Source organism: Anopheles stephensi, chromosome 2 (assembly GCF_013141755.1).
Source record: "Anopheles stephensi strain Indian chromosome 2, UCI_ANSTEP_V1.0, whole genome shotgun sequence".
Taxonomy (NCBI): domain Eukaryota; kingdom Metazoa; phylum Arthropoda; class Insecta; order Diptera; family Culicidae; genus Anopheles; species Anopheles stephensi.
The window spans coordinates 43,336,576-43,354,850 of record NC_050202.1 but is presented as its reverse complement, the minus strand read 5'-3'; the positions used below and the strand labels follow the sequence as shown (position 1 = coordinate 43,354,850).

Below are 18,275 nucleotides of genomic sequence, written 5' to 3'. Positions count from 1 at the left end.
AGTGGCATGGTTCACGTGGGCATCACCGGTAAGGGAAATCCTGTTGTTTCCCTCTAACATCACAATTAGCGGGTCCTCAACTGCCATTCCGCTTGATTTGAAGGTCCCTTCAAATATCTTGACCCACCACTGAATTGAAATAACATTTAAGTATAATTTGGATCAGCTTGTTTCAGTAAAATACCACATCATTCTTTATTCATATTTCTTTATGAACCTGCACTCTGAAAACTATCACTGCCCAGCTGTGCGTACACAAATTTTTTTATAGATCCTTCTCATATTCTGCAATAACATAGCGAATCTTTTTGATTGCCAGCTCGACTTCCTCATCGGTAATATTGGTATAGATTACAATTCGTGCGAATGCCCAATCGCGAGCACTCACCTTCACGGCTATACCCTGTCCGTCCGCATCAACTACACCCGCCTCCAGTTCTCCGGCCGTAACAATAGCCAAACGGTGCGCAAAATCGCTCGAATGGACCTTCTTACTGACGATCTGCACCATCAAAATGTTGGTATGCAGATTAGCTAAATCCACTTTGAAAATGGGGCTTCCTAGCTGGTCAATGGCCTCAGCGATGCGTCTCGTTCGAAGATGATCATCCTTCAGCTTGGGAACAATTTCATCTAACGCACATAATCCGGCGGCTGCCAGAAATCCTACCTGGCGCATGCCTCCTCCAAGCGCCTTACGTAAACGATGTGCCCTGGAAAAATATAAAATTGCTTTAGTATTAAAAAGCAGTTACCGGTTTTGGCATATCTTACGTACTCTTTGATAAATTCCTTCGTTCCGAGCAAAATTGACCCAACCGGACAGGCAAGTCCTTTACTTAGGCAGAAACACACGGAATCCACGTCGCGAACGACGCGTGAGACGGGCAGATTCAGGTATGCAGCCGCATTAAACACACGGGCTCCATCCATATGCACTTTGGCACCCTTTTCGCGGCAAATCGCAGCCAACTTCTCGAGCCAATCCAAGGGGATCACCTTGCCACCGCACATGTTGTGCGTGTTCTCAACCATGACGAGCACCGTGTCTGGTTCGTGAACATCGAAGCCACGAAATTTGCGAACCAACTCGTTCAAACAGAACGTTCCATCCGGATTGTTTTTGATTGTGTTTAACAGCACTCCGGCGATCTGTGCCGCACCGCCCTGCTCGTACAGAAATCCATGCGCGATATCTCCGATGATGGCTTCCGTGCCTCGGCGCGAGCAATGGACCATCACTAAAGATGAAAAAGATGCAATTGTAAATCGTATTGTAAATCTTGTTTATGGAGGAATAAACAAAATGTGGTGTGCCATTTGGTGATTTGTTTCAAATTTTTGCATTACTCCTTTCACTTTCATGTTGTCTTTACGTCGGTCAATGTCTTTCTGTTGAATCTTTTTTTCTTCCTATCGAATAAATTCCCAATTCAAATTTTTACCCAGTTTGATTATTAATTTTCCTTCGCATATTCAATAGGTTAATGAATCTAATTTCTGCTTTTCTGGTGCACCATCTTTTTTATGATCTTGAAGAATCCAGAAACACTATTTCGATAGCAATTTATCAAAATATGGTTATTATTGTCCACATCAAATCGACTGTTACCACGCACAATTTATCAATGTCTCATAATAAACAATCATATCAGAAGTCAGATTCCTTAATCATGTTTGATTGAAGCCAATAACAGTCAATGTCTTATCAAATGCTATGCAATCAGCACAAACACCTCAAGTATTATTTTCCACAAGAAAAGTATTATTTTCCAAAACCTACTTCAAAATACCACAAAATAAACTTATTTTTAATTGAATTAAATAAACTTTAACTAACCAAAAATACGACCTGGCTGTTCTATTAAAATGAAAAAAAAAAACTCTATCCAACCACACGATCAGACTTTCAAAGGGCATTGGTAATTTGCTTTCCCATAATTCACTTGAGCGTAGTTAAGGTAATCTAAAACTCACTCGCCAATAGATTCGCCATCGTGCCAGAGGGCGTAAACAGTGCCGCCTCTTTGCCGAACAATGCAGCCGATCTTTGCTCCAGCTTGCGCACGGTCGGATCTTCACCGTACACATCGTCGCCTACCACGGCGGTGAACATTGCGTGGCGCATGCTCGCTGTTGGCACGCTGACCGTATCAGACCGAAAGTCGACCACACGCACATGGTCCGCGGCCCCGTTATCACTGGTTGCGCTTTGCGAATACATGATGATGATGATGAGAGCGCACTTTTCCACCAGCACAACGTTCACCGACACTGGCACTTGCTAGACTGAACGAATCCGAACGAAAGCAGGTAACTTACGACTATTTACGATACGCAACGAGCGTACATCAGGAGCATAGCGCGAGTGCGAAATCTGTTCGGTAAACAGTGCTGATAAGTCATAACAAACATCTGATTGAGGTGCTGTTAAGCTCTGTGTGTTTTTTACTATTAATCTAGTGCTGCCCAACTCACTGAACTCCGATTGAAGATTTCAACTGGGCGCAATAAACAGTCCGATGGTGATACGATCGTATGCTGCAGAGCATCGTTGAGCATAAAAATATGTGTTGGCGGCGGATAAAAAGAGAGAGGATAGATTGGGTCTATCGAAATATTCAGTGTTTGATGTTGTTCGATACGATCATCAAAAGCACTGATGTTTAACGCTGTAGTAGCAATTTAAGTAGGGCTTATACAATTATTTTTCCCCCAATTAAAAATACACAATATTTGAGCGTTAATCACCATAACGTACAAATATAATTTTTAATTTTATCCTATTCTTATCCTATTAAAGTAAAATGCACAACATTCAAAAGTTAGTGAACATGCAATAAACTAAGGTTAGTTAAAATGTTTTCTACGAACTCAAAATCGAGCATTCATCGACACACAATTATCACCAAAAGAGATCACATTTAGTTGGGAAAACCCGCTGGCACCTTTGGGGTTTCCAGATCAGTAATCAGCTGTAGCCTTGGGATACAGCTTTCGCTTATTATAGTGTTCTTACATTGCTCTTATTTTTATGAATTCTTCAGTTTTAAACATACTTTTATTACACTAAATTCAATAAAATATTCACACAGCAAGAAGATTGATTATCACTATTCACGCGAGCATCATTGGCTGTATGTAAGTTTTTTTTTTGCTTCTTGCATTGTTTACTTTTTCGGTTAGATTCTGCCTTCAGCCTCTTGCTCTTGCTCAACGGTGGGTCTTCGGACGGGAGTGGGATTCACACGGACTCCCGACTTGAGAATCGACTTTTGGGGAAGGGATGAATTGGGATACACCGAAGCGATAAGTTGTTCTGACGGAAGGCAAGGTGGTCTAGACTTGAACCATCGATGCTTGCCAGTCTCATTGTGCTAGTCGTTGAGGAAACAAGTTTCGAGCCATCAAGGTTCAGTAATGATCAGCATGTATCACGCTGGTTTGTTTGCGCTGGTGCTAATAGCAATCGTTGGCGCATCGCAAAGTTGTGAGTTAATCAGAGCTGTGGCTTGAAGCAAAGTTAATTAACGCTACTCTACTGTTCCTCCGCAGCTAATCCTCAGGAATACGATGGACGATCAATGTTGCAAGATTTTCGAAACCGTTTTTTGACTTACGAGCATATTGAGATTGATGGTAAGTTTGGCTTGTGGTGCATAAAAGCGTGCATACTAAAAGCATTATTGACATCGCTGTTTCAGAATGTCCCTTGAAATACCTTCGAACGGTGTACTCCGATTTCTGCCATGTGGCTTTGGTCAAGAAAAATGCTTCCACCTGTCTGGGAGTGTTGGTGAACGATTATTATATTTTGTCGACGGCCGATTGTGTACCGGAGGACTGGAAGTCGGTACAAGTGCAGTTGCAGAACAACTTTGATCTTCCCATCGCTGATCGCATCGTCTACCCTGACTATAAGGCTCTGAAGATCAGCAGCGAAAATACACCGATTCTGCTAAGGATAAACGGGACAACCGAGTATGTATATGTTGCGAGTATTTATGTGCAACGTGATTGATTAGATAAATGAAGTTAACATAGCATTTGCACGATTCCAGTTACAAACTACCTAAAGAAAACACCGCCGCTTGTCTATGGCCAATGGACAATCTTATCTCTTACTCTAAAGTGCAGGATGTGGCGTACGGTATGGTTGAGAAGCAAGATCGACAAAAATCAGTTCTGTATAATTTAACAAATGTCTTGCTTTTAGATTCCACCCTGAAACACCTCATTCAAAACACTACCGTCTGTTCGGCATCGATGCAAGAAGTTTGCCTAAACAAAACCTTCACACAGTGGTGCGAAAGGGTAAGTCTTGTTGTGTTATCAGCAGTAACACGTTTTGGCATAACAGGCCAAAAAATTATCATCCTGTGTTCTTGTGTTTCAGAATCCAATCGGCAGTTTGCTGCAAATACGCGATCTGGACAAATATTCCATGCATCCGATGGTGGTGGGACTGTTTTGCAACGAACAGCAGCAGCTAGTACCGGTATCACGGTACGCCGACTGGATTCGCGACGTTATTGCTCGCGACCGAATTTTATTCGCAATCCCGGACGCAGGACTAGGTGAAAAGTGTATCACCAAAGATGATAAGGAAGGTGTTTGTCTGCGCATCGAAGCCTGCCCACGGGTTTTCAAGCAGCTGAAAAGTTCGGCTCGGCATCTAACCGGTCTGGAACAGTGCGGCTTCGATGGAGACCATCCCCTGAATTGCTGCACTACCGACGATATGCTGAAAAGTGAGGACAAACGAGCGAAACTTCAAAACATTACGCACGAAGTCGAACACTGCCACGAGCTGTACGACGTGTACAGAAGAACGACCAAGGAACAGCAGCTCCACTCGCAGTTGGCTTTGATACGCAGCGAAGAAGGCAAAGTGGAATGCGTCGGAACGCTCATTTCGAAGCAATTTGTTTTGACTGCGGCCCAGTGTGTGCTACGGTGAGTTACATGGGACCGATCCGTATTCAACAGCAGTAAGCACCGCTAACTACACTATTATTCCATCTCGTTTGTAGAATAACGTCAAAAACCAGTACCGTAAAAGTTGGAATTACCGCGTTCGATGAAAAAGCAATCCAAATACGTAATGTGGTGTCGACTGTGATTCACCCCATGTTTGACCACCATTCTAGCCACTACAACATTGCTCTGTTGGCACTGGAAGCACCGATTACGATTGCGGAGCACAGTGTACCGGCTTGCATGTGGCCGGAAAAGGATCGTATGCCTGCGAAGCTCATTTCGACCGGATACGACACTGTCTCAAACGCCATCACCGTAAACAACGTTACCCCACTGTACTACATCGACTGTCGGCTAAAGTACTACTCCAATCTGACACTGACAGAGGCGTGTGTACTGCCCGATGCGGACGTTGCACACTGTGACGAGGAACCATCGGCTTGTGCAGAATCTGGCACTGGACTGTACGGCACCGTGTACATGAGCTCGGACTGGAGACCGGTAAACTACGTAATCGGGATCTACAGTATCGGAGCACAGTGCGCTCAGAATCAACCTGCCATATACACCCGTGTCAGCGAGTACTATCCGTGGATAAAGGCTCAGCTCTACCTGATGGCACAGGATATGTGAAAGATTTCCAGAAACATTGTTATTCATAAATATAAGGCACAGCAAGCACTTGTGTTTCGGATTTTCTTAACTAGATGGGGGTCCTATGAATAAGAATATAATTCGAACGGGATTTGATACCGGTATGTAAAGCACATAAAAGAGGGATTAATTCGGACTGCCGGGCTGCCCAATGAGTTGATTTATTTAATTCAAATATTTAAACGAATTCAAATCAAATGAATTCATCTATCAACCAAAAAGTTTAATAGTCAGCGATTGTGTAGGCTTGCTTAATCATATAAAAACAAGAAAAGCAATCTGAAACCTACTTCAACAACTTTTGTCTCATACTTTTTGTCTCATTTACCTCCTTCAAGATCATACTGATCAACTAGACCGTACGCCATTCAACCCTGACCAGAGCCGGTCTCATAACTTGTTTGTTTTGATTATACTTCGCCATTCGTACGCGCCGCGTAAGGTGTACATTTTAATGCCCAGCACAAATCACGAATACCAGCATCCGAAAACAGACCTACACAATAAAAGACGCGATCGCGATGCGTTATGTTTACCATTCCGCTGATCAGTACATCAGAATATGTGCATTTGGCTGCCCACCAAACAGGCTGATAGTGTTTCTTAGCGATGTGTTTGTGAAGCATCGCGTACGGTGACGGTAAAACCCTCAACAGTAGGTATTTCCATGAGCAAGCATATTCTCCAGAGCAACAACAGGATCGAGGTAAAAATTTCATAAAAGCCTACGAGGGCGTTGGGACCATAACTATAACGAGTCTGGCAGTCGATCGCCGCTAACGTTGCCTGCTGCCGGAGAGGTCTCGGAGAAATCGCATCGATCACTAGTGTTCAAATAAAAGTGTGTCAGAATGGTTGGGATACGTTTTCTTTCAGTTGTGGTTTCAGTGGTTTGCTACATTCAGGCAGGTATGAAAAATTTAGCAAATAGTTGAAACGAGTTTTTTGTATGCGAATGACGATACCAAGCAAAGACATGTGACAATTTGATTTTTTTTGTATTCACAACAGTTTCCGCAACACTGTTTCCAAAAAATGTTCCCGAACTAGATTCTTTGGAGGAGCTGATGCCAAATATAGAACAAAGCATTAAAGGTAAAAAAAACATGACTCTTTTTTAATTTTAATTAAACTAACAGAGTAGTGTCTAAACTTAAAGTACACTAACAAAATTACTGTGCATGAGCTATACAGGCCCATTTTCGTAAGTAGCCACGAGTGACTATTTGAAGGAAGGCGTAAAGCCATGCTTTGTTGGATTTTCCTAGCGTATTTTTGTAAGATGTTTTATTTTCTTCCCTTGTACAGATTGCCCATTCGGCATTTACGGTCATGGAGGATACGCATTGGCCAGCTCAATATTCGTTGATCGTTACGTGGATAAAACGTTCAGCCATACCGTACGAGTACTGAACGATAGTGTGACTTGCGTTGGTCTGATTGTGGATGAAAATCACGTGCTAACAACATCGGATTGTGCTTCGTCGGAAGACGATAGCCTACCACAGATCAAACTTGCCAATGAAACTCTGGATGCAATAGCCACAGCTGAAAAATTCCCTCATCCAGAGTACAACGTTACTTTGCTTCGTCTTAACTCATCCATCGTGTAAGTCGTCGTGTCGTGTAATTGAAGCATTCCTGTTAACATTATGAAAATAATTTTTGTTTCTTTCCTTTCTTCCAGTATTACCAAACTAGCCGTACCTACATGCTTTTGGGACACTGATTTTATAGATGGTTTTGACAAAATTCAAACAATTGTCGTTGGTATGTATAGGACTCGGGTGTTTCCATTAGTGGAGTATGTATGTAGAACATAGTTTTGTTGTGATTTTCCTAGCTACAAATGGAAGTCTCGTTATGGAGGAAACGAAGTGCACGTTTAAAAATCGTTTGTTGTGCATGAATGAGCTTATTGTCAAGAGTTCGCTGCTGCAAACAAGAGCGATCGCTAATTACCGCATGCACCCGTTTGTCGTTACTTTTGGCATCGATGAGTCACTCTTTGCTTTACCTATCATGAAATATTTCCACTGGATGAAAACCATAATCAACCGAAACTTAAGCTCGTCTGGTAAGAATATGGGTGTTGGGGTGCGTTGTCATCGGAAGGCACCTCTTGATACAGAATTTATTTTACAGAATGTACCGCCAAGTATGAGGAATATCGCGACTACGAAGATTCTATGACTTCCAGAAGCGAAACACACGAACAGGTGCAATACTCCAAAAGCCGCTTAACGACCACCAACATCAACCAGTACAGGGCGCGTATCATTCCAAACGCTACGGAAACGGAATCCAAACGCCACTGTTACGGTTCACTTATTGCGCCGAAATTTATTCTCACCGCGGCCAACTGCTTGAAACAGTATGAGGTGTAAGTCTAAACGGTTTGCGTTCGCGTTTGGTGTTCATTGCTTGTCTACTACTGACAACGTCCTCTCTCACGCACCACAGTGACAGCTACCAGGTGGAAATGGCACAGAAAAACGTTTGGTATCCGGTGCGACAAAATCAACTGAAGGTCCGTACAGTAGCAAACAAAGTGCACTACCATCCAGAGTACGATGCAACGACACTGGCGAATGACATCGCTTTGCTAGAGCTGGTGAATCCCATCCCTGAGTAAGTTTCGCAGAACGATAGCGGAAGTTTAGTAATCCCAACTTACACACAATCTACCGTTCCAGGTTTAATGAAACCATTGTACCAGCGTGCATCTGGACTCGAGAAAAGTTACCAACGGACACGTTCCAAACCAATGGGTACGTACCGTTCAACGATTCGATTGAGGACGAAACTGTACGAACCAGCCAGCTTTATGCAACATCCGATGTGTACGGCGAGTGCATCGATAAGGCGTCCGAGAATCAGATTTGTGTCGGTTTCCCGACTGCGCTTGCACCCAACAGCTGTCACAATAGCGTTGGTTCCGCAATGTCACACGCGCTGTACACCTTTGGCCGTTACTTCGAGTATATTTTCGCGATCAACAGTAAAGGAGAAAACTGCGGTTTCAATAGACCGAGCGTGTTTACCAAGATAGCGCCATACGTACAGTGGATCGACAGTATCATTTTTGCAACCAAAGGTAATGCGGTTGGCGATGTGCAGTTTTTAATTTTACTCATGCTGATTGCGTCTGGCTTTTCGTTTTCTTTTTCTATTTAGTCCGGTACGAGGATGAGACCAAGTATTACGGAGATCGTTGCCAGGATGAAAACGGAACCAAAGGTACCTGTGTTACTCTTCGCAACTGTCCAAAACTCGATCAGGAAGCGAAACAAGGAAATGCGGTAACTCCTTCGTCTTCCTGTTCGTTTGGTAAGCAGAAGGAAATGGTGGTGTGCTGTTCGGACGAGAACGTGCTACGCGATGAATCTCACTGCGAGCAACTGGCACAAGTGATCGAGGAGATAGACAATTGTCCCCAGCTCTATCATGAGCATAGGAAAAATAAATCTCCATACGATGTGGATAACTTCCCGACCTATCCGTACTTGGTAAGTGCTGCTTGGCTGATTGTAAACACTTATATGCAACAATTTTTAATGCACACTCCTTACAGGCCCGTATTCATAGCAGTGGCGATCGTTCCTGCAATGGCACACTGATTGCTAAACAATTTGTTCTCACCACTGCTTCCTGCTTCGAAAGCCTAGCCCAGGACAAAATCTCTGTTGTCGTGGGTAACAGAACTCAACAAAAGCTAGCTGTGCAACGTACCTTCACCCATCCAGAGTTCAACAAAGTATCAACGGAGTTCAACTTGTTGCTGCTGAAACTAGAAACTGCAGTCACGATCAACAACGAAACCATTCCCGCCTGTTTGTGGAAAAACCAAACGCATACACCTTTGCGGCTGGAAGAAGTGTACGCTAATCCCAACTTTACGCATCAGCACAGTTTCCCAATGTTCAATGCAGAGTGCTCGAGGAAGTACCCGGAGTCTGCTGTTACCAGTCTGCAACTCTGTGTAGAACGCAATAGCAAGTACTATTATCCGTATGTCCTTGTCGCGAATGATGCCGGAAGTGTGCTTGTAAATCACGCTGCACAAGGAGTCAATGAGCTTCAAGTAACCTACCTCGTTGGGCTCTTCGGCTCGGGACATATGGTCACCAAAGCTGCCGATGATGAGGATGAACGCCCTTTAAAACAATGCTATCATGTGTACCAAAGGATCAGTGAACATTACAATTGGATCAAAAATGTTATCTCGGTCGAGATGCAGAATAATTGAGTTTTAGAATTTCGTAACTTAAACAGTGATTAACCAATGTAAACACAATGTTTTATTCTAATGTTCCCAAAATAAAACCATGTCGCACAATAGCTTCCAATAGCATTTTTAAAGCAATATTGCGTGCGACGCAAGCAGGATTAGCGTACTTCCGAATGCAGCTAACATGCCGACCGAATGGACCACCGTTCCACCACCGGGAGGCTTCTCAGTTGTTCCCTCGTACTCTTTCTCCACCAGCCAAGAGGTTATATGTTCCGAGTGCTTTTCAACCCACTGAATATTCTGGTTCGCTTGCACAAGGGCTGCATCTGCAGCTGCTCTTGCTGAGGTAGACAACGTAGCTCCATACTCGTCCACAATGTTTTTCAGCTGAAATGTAGGAAATTACAAAATAAATAACAGCTTCAAGATGTGCCGGCTTAAGATGTGAGCGATAACGTACCATTTCGTACTGCAGGCGAGAATTAATGCGATTACCCAATTCTGTGAAGATCGAGGTTACGGAGGTCAGCAAGTACGTGACGGTGGAAAAATGTTCGTGCATGTAGCGTAATGCGGTCAAGCGCGTTGTCGGGCTACCAGTGATTAGACCGAGGTAGATTTTATTCCTTTGCTCGGCAGTTATTGGCAGACCGGGGTAGTTGTACGACGTCAGCGCCAGGTAGTACTCCAAGTCGGTTTCATTCTGAGCACACCCAATGCTTGTGAGAAACCGGTTAACCATCTCCAACTGCTGAGGAGTCTTGGCGGATTGTACATATCGCTCGAATAAATCCCTCTGCACGTTGAGTGCTGCAACTGGATACTTGTGCAGCGCACAAAACACTGCAGGTTGCACTTCCTCAGGAATGGTGTACGTGGGATCTTCAACAGCTTTCGTGGCTAGGGCATTTGCATCAACCAAACATGTTTGCACCCCAGAATAGCATGCGAGATAAACGGTGTTCCCACGATGAAGTCTACTAATGTGATCCATCGGTCCAGTTAGTAAGATGTTTTCGTACATGCATCCAGTAATTGAACGAATAAAGCTTGCCAATCGTTCATACTGCATTGCCCCAGAGTACATTCTATCCAGGAACAGCAAAGCGTTGTAGGCTGTGCTCCATGGAATGTACTCCGTTTCTCGTTCGAGATATTGCATCAGTGATAGTGCCACATTGTAGCCGACCTCTCCTGCACGGGCTAGATTCGCCACATCGTCTACAAGTTGTGCTCGATTTATCACTGGAACAAGCTCATCGAAACGATCGCTATTCAACACCGTGATCAGCTTGTGCCAGCTCTCCTCGTCGTAGTTCACACGATAGTATCCCGTCTGCTGTTTGTTCACTACAAGCCACTCGATACCGCTCTCGATGGAAATGGTTGTGGTAGGCTCTGTCGGTGTCAACCAGAATGTTGGAGCCGTATCCTCGAAGGTGCTCGAGGAGGACACACTGGAAGCATAGTTCAGCGGAATGTAGAAAAGTTTATTTTCCGGTGCAGTCTCTACTTCGTTTGGCATCCAAAAGCGCTTCTGGGAAGCTGTCAGTGTACGCTTGGTACGATCGACTGTAACCGTTACGACGGGATAGCCCGGTGCGTTAGCCCAGCTTTCGAAGATCGCTTCTACACTAGCCGGAAGATCGACAGTGCGGAACTTTTCAATGCTTGTGTAGAGGTATTCTGGTTTGGTGGTGAGATAGCTCCGTGATCGTAAATAATCGTTGAGAGCCTGTCTGAAGGTATCGAATCCGATTACGTTCTGTATCATTCGTATAACCGAAGCACTCTTGGCATAGACCACGTAATCAAACAGATCGTTCAGAATTGCGGGATCCGTGGCGTAATAGCTCATCATTCGATTATGGGCGAAACAATCTTGGGATAGTGCCGAATGCACATTGTTCACGATGAATTGTTCCCAAAGATTCCAGCTGGGCTCAAGCTGTTAATGTCAAAAGGCATAAAATGTTAAAAATATAACTTATCTTGCAGCTGGACTATGCACCAGAAAAATACCTGCGATGTGACGTAATATTCGAAGTATCTGGCAAAGCCCTCGCTTAACCACAGGTATGTCCACCAGTCTGGAGTAACCTCGTTGCCGAACCACATGTGAGTTAGCTCATGCGTGATTAGATCAGCAATGTTTTGTTTTGTACGGGCCGTCGTTACACCTTCTTCGTAAATCAGATACTGCTCTCGGAACGTTATAAGGCCCCAGTTCTCCATGGCACCCATCGCGAAATCTGGTATAGCGATGAGATCTACCTTTGGCAGCTGGTATTGGTGACCGAATAATGTTTCCAGGGTTCGCAAAGACTTTCCAAGAAACTCCAACGCGTACTCCGTGTGGGATACCTTGTGTTCCTGGGTTGATAGAATTGTCACACTTTAGGAAAGCATTTTCTCTCATACCACATTACTTACTGCAGCAAAAATTCTGAACCGATCCGTCTCTTGCGATATCGTTTTGAAATCCGAGATGACAAACGCCAGCAAATACGTAGACATTTCAGGCGTAGTGTCAAAAGTTGTTTCCGTATAATCACCCACCGTGGTACTGGAATACAGTCAAATGTTTATGAGCTAATGCCTTACAGGAAAAAGTAAGAAGTTTCAATAGTTGCAAATTTGTCATGTGTACCTGTTATATACGGGCATGTTGGATAGAGCAGTATACTCGGGACGGTGTCTTATTCGTACCTTGAAGGTAGCCTTGTACGCTGGCTCATCGTAGCACGGGAATACACTTCGGGCGTATGTGGATTCAAAGTGAGTTGTTGCTAGATATCTACAATCAAAATTGAATAAATCAAATACATACAATTCCTTTGTGCAAGGAAGAGTCAACTCTATAGATTTTTTTCAATAATATTCTAGCAGATACGTATTACTCTTCTTATCTTACTCTGAGAACAGATTTTCAGAACTTGTTGCCATATTAAACATTTTCATTGAATCGTAATGCTCCAGTTTCTTAATTTAAATGCATGTTTGCTTGTTAGCTTACCTCGTTGTATTACCAATGACGTAGCTGCTTCTGTACAGCCCCTTCAATTCAGTACCAATACTGTTGAGAAAACTAATTTGAATCTTGTAGACCTCTCCTGTTTGCAGTCGTTCCCCAAATCCGAAATAAATTTGCTCAAATTGTTCCATGTGGATCAGGTTAGCAACTGGTAGATTGGTATCGTCCGGACGCGTCACCTTAACGCTGCTTTCCTCAATCACCAGTCCATCGCTGTGCAGATAGAAATGGTTCTGATCGCCAATGTAGCGAAACTTGATCTCCACAGTTCCGGAATACGAATAAAAATAGTAATTGGTGATGTCAAGGAACAAATCGTAGGAAATGGGTTCTGACACTCTTTGCAACAGGTAACGATTGTCATCATGCGAATCACGAGCAGTTGGAATCCTTTCCACGTCTACGGGAGCTGAACCGAGGCACGAAGGTAGCCAAACGGCCAGGAGAACGCACACCCACCGGGCTGCGCGATACATCTTTATGGAACTGCACCAAATTAAGGACTGCGCGAATACGAGCGGTAAGGCTACTTAACGCTCTATTAGTTGCCCATTTATTGACACAATAAAACACTCGTGTGCGGGTTAGATTAATCGATTGCCAATCAGGATCACAAAGCAATCATGCGATATGGACCCTATCTTCGAAGCGTCACTAGATAGCATGTTATCATCTCGTCACTGCTACGCCCATTGATAGCGCTATTGTTAAGAGAAACACATGTACAACCGTCGCAAAGGTACATGTACTACCATAAAACGCTTCCTTCGCTTGTACGATTGTTTGCCACTCGCAGCACACATTTAAAGCAATTAAAATTTTTAGTATGGCCATGTATTCTCTATATTTCAAAACGACAAAGTACACACCATCCTTCAACCTCCTTATTGCATCACTACATACTCCACCGCGAAACAATGATAATCCCGGCCACTGCAAGTAATCCAACTGTAGAAGAAGCAACTATCGCCCCATTATTGTCGTCTGAGCTTCCGCCATCAAAGTTAGCCTCTGTAAGCCATTTCGCAACCGCACCTGTATTTTTATCTATCCAGCGCAAGTTTTGTTCCGCCCGGTCGAGAGCACGCAAGCCAGCTTCTGCCGATGACAGTACCAGCGAGGTTAGATGGGTTTGTACGAGTTCATTAAGCTGTTAGAAAGAAGTAACAGGCGCTTTTATTAAACTGATCTGCAACGTATTTCTTACGCTAGAACCTACTTACCATATCATATTCCGTGGGAGAATTAATGCTAGCACCAACAGCATCAAACACTGGTTCCAACTTACGGTCCAACATATCGGACACCACATCAAACCGTGAGCTAATGTAGCGCAACGCTGATATTCGCGCAGTGGGACTACCTTTGATCAGGCTCGTTAGAATGCCATATTTCATGCTCTTCGTAATCGGAAGTGCTGGTGTATCTAATTCAATCATTTGCAGATAGAACTCTGTCATTGCCCGGTTGCGAGAGCACCCTAAACCGCCGATGAACATATCGATCAACTGTTGATATTGATCCGTCGCTTGCCAGAACTTGGATAAAAGCTCTATACCGTAGTCTCCCTCAACGGGTAATTCGTGCTTGTGCAACGCGCAAAACACTGCTGATTGTAGCTCTTTAGGCATGGTTAACGTATCTTCGCGAAGTGCTGCCTGTACCGTATCGGTTGCCATCTTCAAACACGCCGGTACACCAAAATAACATGCCAAATAGACGGAATTGTCGCGATGCAAACGATTCAGGTGAGTACCTTCAGCACCCATCGTATTGTTGAAGACGTGCGAGGTTATGGATCGTCCAAAGCTTTCAAAACGAATGTATTCCTTGTTGCTTGAAAACATCTGGTCAAGATGCAGCAATGCAGTGTACGCTGTACCCCATGGAACGAACTCCGTTTCTCGTTCGAGATATTGCATCAGTGATAGTGCCACATCGTAGCCGACCTCTCCTGCGCGGGCTAGATTCGCCACATCGTCTACAAGTTGTGCTCGATTTATCACTGGAACAAGCTCATCGAAACGATCGCTATTCAACACCGTGATCAGCTTGTGCCAGCTCTCCTCGTCGTAGTTCACACGATAGTATCCCGTCTGCTGTTTGTTCACTACAAGCCACTCGATACCGCTCTCGATGGAAATGGTTGTGGTAGGCTCTGTCGGTGTCAACCAGAATGTTGGAGCCGTATCCTCGAAGGTGCTCGAGGAGGACACACTGGAAGCATAGTTCAGCGGAATGTAGAAGAGCTTATTTTCCGGTGCAGCAACTACCTCGTTTGGCATCCAAAAGCGCTTCTGGGATGCTGTCAGTGTACGCTTGGTACGATCGACTGTCACCGTTACGACGGGATAGCCCGGTGCGTTAGCCCAGCTTTCGAAGATCGCTTCTACACTAGCCGGAAGATCGACTGTGCGGAACTTTTCAATGCTTGTGTAGAGATACTCTGGTCTGGTGGACAGATAGCTCCGTGATCGTAAATAATCGTTGATAGCCTGTCGGAAGGTATCGATCCCGATAACGCTCTGCATCATTCGTATAACCGAAGCACTCTTGTCATACACTACATAATCGTACAGCTCATTAAGGATTGCTGGATCTGTTGCGTAGTAATTCATCGCCCGGGCTGAACTGTGGCAATCTTTCGATAGTGCCGTATGTACATTGCTCAGAACAAATTGTTCCCAAAACATCCACGAAGGCTCTAGCTGTGATGTAATGTAGTACTCAAATAAATTGGCAAAGCCCTCATTTAACCAAACATAAGTCCACCATTCCGGTGTAACCTCGTTGCCGAACCACATGTGCACCAACTCATGTGTTATGACTGAAGCAATCCTTTGTTTTGCGAAGGCCGTTGTTACTTCTTCGCCTTCGTAGATTAAATAATCCTCCCGGAACGTTATCAGTCCCCAGTTCTCCATGGCGCCCATTGCGAAATCAGGAATGCCAACAAGATCTATTTTTGGCATCTTGTTCTGCCGACCGAAATGGGTTTCAAGCGCTCGAACTGCGCGCACCGCAAAGTCATGAGCATAAATCGTATCGTTTACCTTGTTTTCCTACAACGATCGAGGGTGAAAAAGGCAGTAGAATCGATTATTTTTATACCTGAAATAAAGTTTGTCTTTGTTTTCACCGTACGGGGGCAAACACTCGGAAAAGCTCCTGGTCGGAAGATAATGTTTTCATCTCGGACACGACAAATGCCACCAGGTAGGTCGACATGAGGGGTGTGGTGTCGAAGGTGGTTTCGCTGTATCCATCAAACTGCAAGCTGCAATCAAACGGATGCATTTAAATATGTGCGAGGCACGCCAACAATTTCTACTCATTTTTACCTGTTTGTTACCGGCATATTCGACAAAGCCGTATGGTGCGACAGATGTCGAATTTTGACATTAAATCTTGCTTTGTAGGCAGGTTCATCGTAGCAAGGGAACACGGACCGGGCGTAGGTAGCGGCCAAGAATGTCGTTGCTAGGTATCTGAAAAGATTAAATATGATGAATAAGAGGAATAGCCGGCCGTGTTATCAGGTGCACGAACAAAACGCTCCGAAAAATCTTGCATTATGTAGTTCCTATTGAAAAATTCTACAAGTAGGAAATATTGAACTTAACATTGATAAATCGATGCCCTAGTTTACTCACTTAGTTTCACTTCCCACCCAATAGCTGCTGCGGTAAATTCCTTTGAAAAAGTCCGTTTTGATCTGGCCAGTAAAACCTAAATGTACCTTATAGGATGCATCCGTTTCTAGCATTTCGTCTTCCTCAAAGTGCAGTTGCTCGAATTGCCGTGAGATGATTAACGATTTCAATGGAACTTCGGTTCCATCTACACGCGTTACACGAACACTCGTCTCATTTATCACCAAATTCACACTATTAAACGAAAAGCTTGACCCATTGCCGGTGTACTTAATAGTTATGTCGACTGTCCCACTATAACTGGTGAAACTATCATTCGTCATATCAAGATACAAGTCGTAGTACAGAGGCTCCGATACAGGAGGCAATCGATAGTCACTAGATCCTATGTCGGCTTCTTCATTGTTCAGCAAACTCAAGTGTTTATTTTCACGTAATGCACTAGCTGTTGCAAACAACCAAAAGAAATACAAGCGTACTTTGTGAACAAAACATGCTGTAACACTTGACCAGACGGTGTCTTACAATCTACTGGTAGCTCTTCGGAGCTTTTCACACATCGCTCGCGTCGTTTGTTGCAACTAAATTCTACTCCCAGCGGTGCTCGTTTATCTGGCTTACTAGCTGATTGTGATAGCAATTCACTTATCAACACGGTGGAGCCTGTTTCACCCATTAAGATTATCACCAGTGCCTCGTACAATCAGTACCAAGGCGATGGTTGTAATTTTAGATCATTAACACCTTGTTGAAGCAAACAAATAAAACGTAATGGAAGTCGATGGTGCAAACCTTTAGTTTGTGATATTTTAGCTATACATATTGTTTATACATTGTATATTGTATATACATAAGTATAACATTTAAGGAGAACACACTACTGATTTTAGCACATTATTCTTCTGCAGATATTGAAGATCTCCAGGAATTGTTTTAGGAGTTTCTTCTTCTTCTTCTTTGGCCTTACGACCATTTAGGTCATGCCTGCCATGTCTTGTTTACCAGACTTAATTGTACCTCGTAGTTGGATAGTCAGTCCTCACTACGGGGGAATGGTCCGGATTGGATTTGAACCCCGGTCCTGCCGTATGAAGTCCGGCGCCGTTGTCGCCATCCCCAAAGAAGCTTACGCCGTAGTGAAAGTATTATATGAGGGATAGTGGCAATAGTCATCAAGGAAAGCCGTGATCGTGATCATCACCATCGACCTCTTTTATCGATTATTTTTAAAGGCTTTGGATCCCTGAGACCTACTTCGCTTGTGGTGTATGCGAGTATGGCTTAACTATTTCGTGTATGGCTCGTGTAATTGTAAAACTATTGTGTTATGAATGTAAATCTCTCGGTACAGGTTGCTGATGCGTAAAAATCGGATGAGCCGGTTCTGCTGTTACTTGTCGGGGGATCTTATGATAGCTAGGTAGGTATCAAATAGTCAGGGGCTCGGTATATAGTCCGTAATACGATCCGTCGCGGACCGTAATGTCGACGCCACAGAATTGGCAAAGTGCACCACCGGTTCTATCGAGAAGGTAAGAGGGTGTCAAGTGGGTATGACCGAAACGAAGGCAGGAAAGAACTCTTTAGATATGGCTGGAATCAGGATCATCCCATGATGCGATGGTGTGTTTTATGGAACGTTCGTAAAGGTTATGCCAGGTGGTGTTCCAGTGTTGGGCGTTAGTGAAGCGGATGGCGTCTTGACGTGAGAGTGTGCTAT

At 44.0% G+C, this 18,275-nt stretch overlaps 4 protein-coding genes across 4 annotated transcripts; 2 read left to right on the top strand and 2 right to left on the bottom strand.

Annotated features, from left to right (window-relative positions):
- Positions 1–162: 162 nt before the first annotated feature.
- LOC118507527 (probable low-specificity L-threonine aldolase 2) lies at positions 163–2,445 on the bottom strand. Its single transcript, XM_036046093.1, has 3 exons — positions 1,978–2,445; positions 779–1,241; positions 163–713 (listed from the first exon to the last, which is right to left on the bottom strand). Exons 1-3 carry the CDS (start codon positions 2,222–2,224, stop codon positions 266–268), a joined length of 1,158 nt encoding a protein of 385 aa, XP_035901986.1. The 5' UTR covers positions 2,225–2,445; the 3' UTR covers positions 163–265.
- An 839-nt stretch (positions 2,446–3,284) lies between these two features.
- On the top strand, positions 3,285–5,665 carry LOC118507526 (serine protease snake-like). Its single transcript, XM_036046092.1, has 7 exons — positions 3,285–3,490; positions 3,556–3,639; positions 3,705–3,981; positions 4,062–4,150; positions 4,217–4,314; positions 4,397–4,956; positions 5,034–5,665. The coding sequence occupies exons 1-7, from the start codon at positions 3,421–3,423 to the stop codon at positions 5,611–5,613; spliced, it is 1,758 nt and encodes a 585-aa protein (XP_035901985.1). The 5' UTR covers positions 3,285–3,420; the 3' UTR covers positions 5,614–5,665.
- Positions 5,666–6,351: 686 nt separating this feature from the next.
- LOC118507524 lies at positions 6,352–9,975 on the top strand. The gene is made up of 10 exons (XM_036046090.1): positions 6,352–6,543; positions 6,646–6,729; positions 6,943–7,243; positions 7,322–7,404; positions 7,478–7,711; positions 7,780–8,017; positions 8,098–8,265; positions 8,331–8,731; positions 8,812–9,143; positions 9,209–9,975. The coding sequence occupies exons 1-10, from the start codon at positions 6,486–6,488 to the stop codon at positions 9,881–9,883; spliced, it is 2,574 nt and encodes an 857-aa protein (XP_035901983.1). The 5' UTR covers positions 6,352–6,485; the 3' UTR covers positions 9,884–9,975.
- Positions 9,900–17,070, bottom strand: LOC118507528 (aminopeptidase N-like). Its single transcript, XM_036046094.1, has 10 exons — positions 16,556–17,070; positions 16,244–16,390; positions 16,047–16,179; positions 14,389–15,964; positions 12,885–13,311; positions 12,519–12,665; positions 12,302–12,434; positions 11,891–12,241; positions 10,329–11,816; positions 9,900–10,255 (listed from the first exon to the last, which is right to left on the bottom strand). Exons 1-10 carry the CDS (start codon positions 16,876–16,878, stop codon positions 9,992–9,994), a joined length of 4,989 nt encoding a protein of 1,662 aa, XP_035901987.1. The 5' UTR covers positions 16,879–17,070; the 3' UTR covers positions 9,900–9,991.
- Between the last annotated feature and the right edge of the window lie 1,205 nt (positions 17,071–18,275).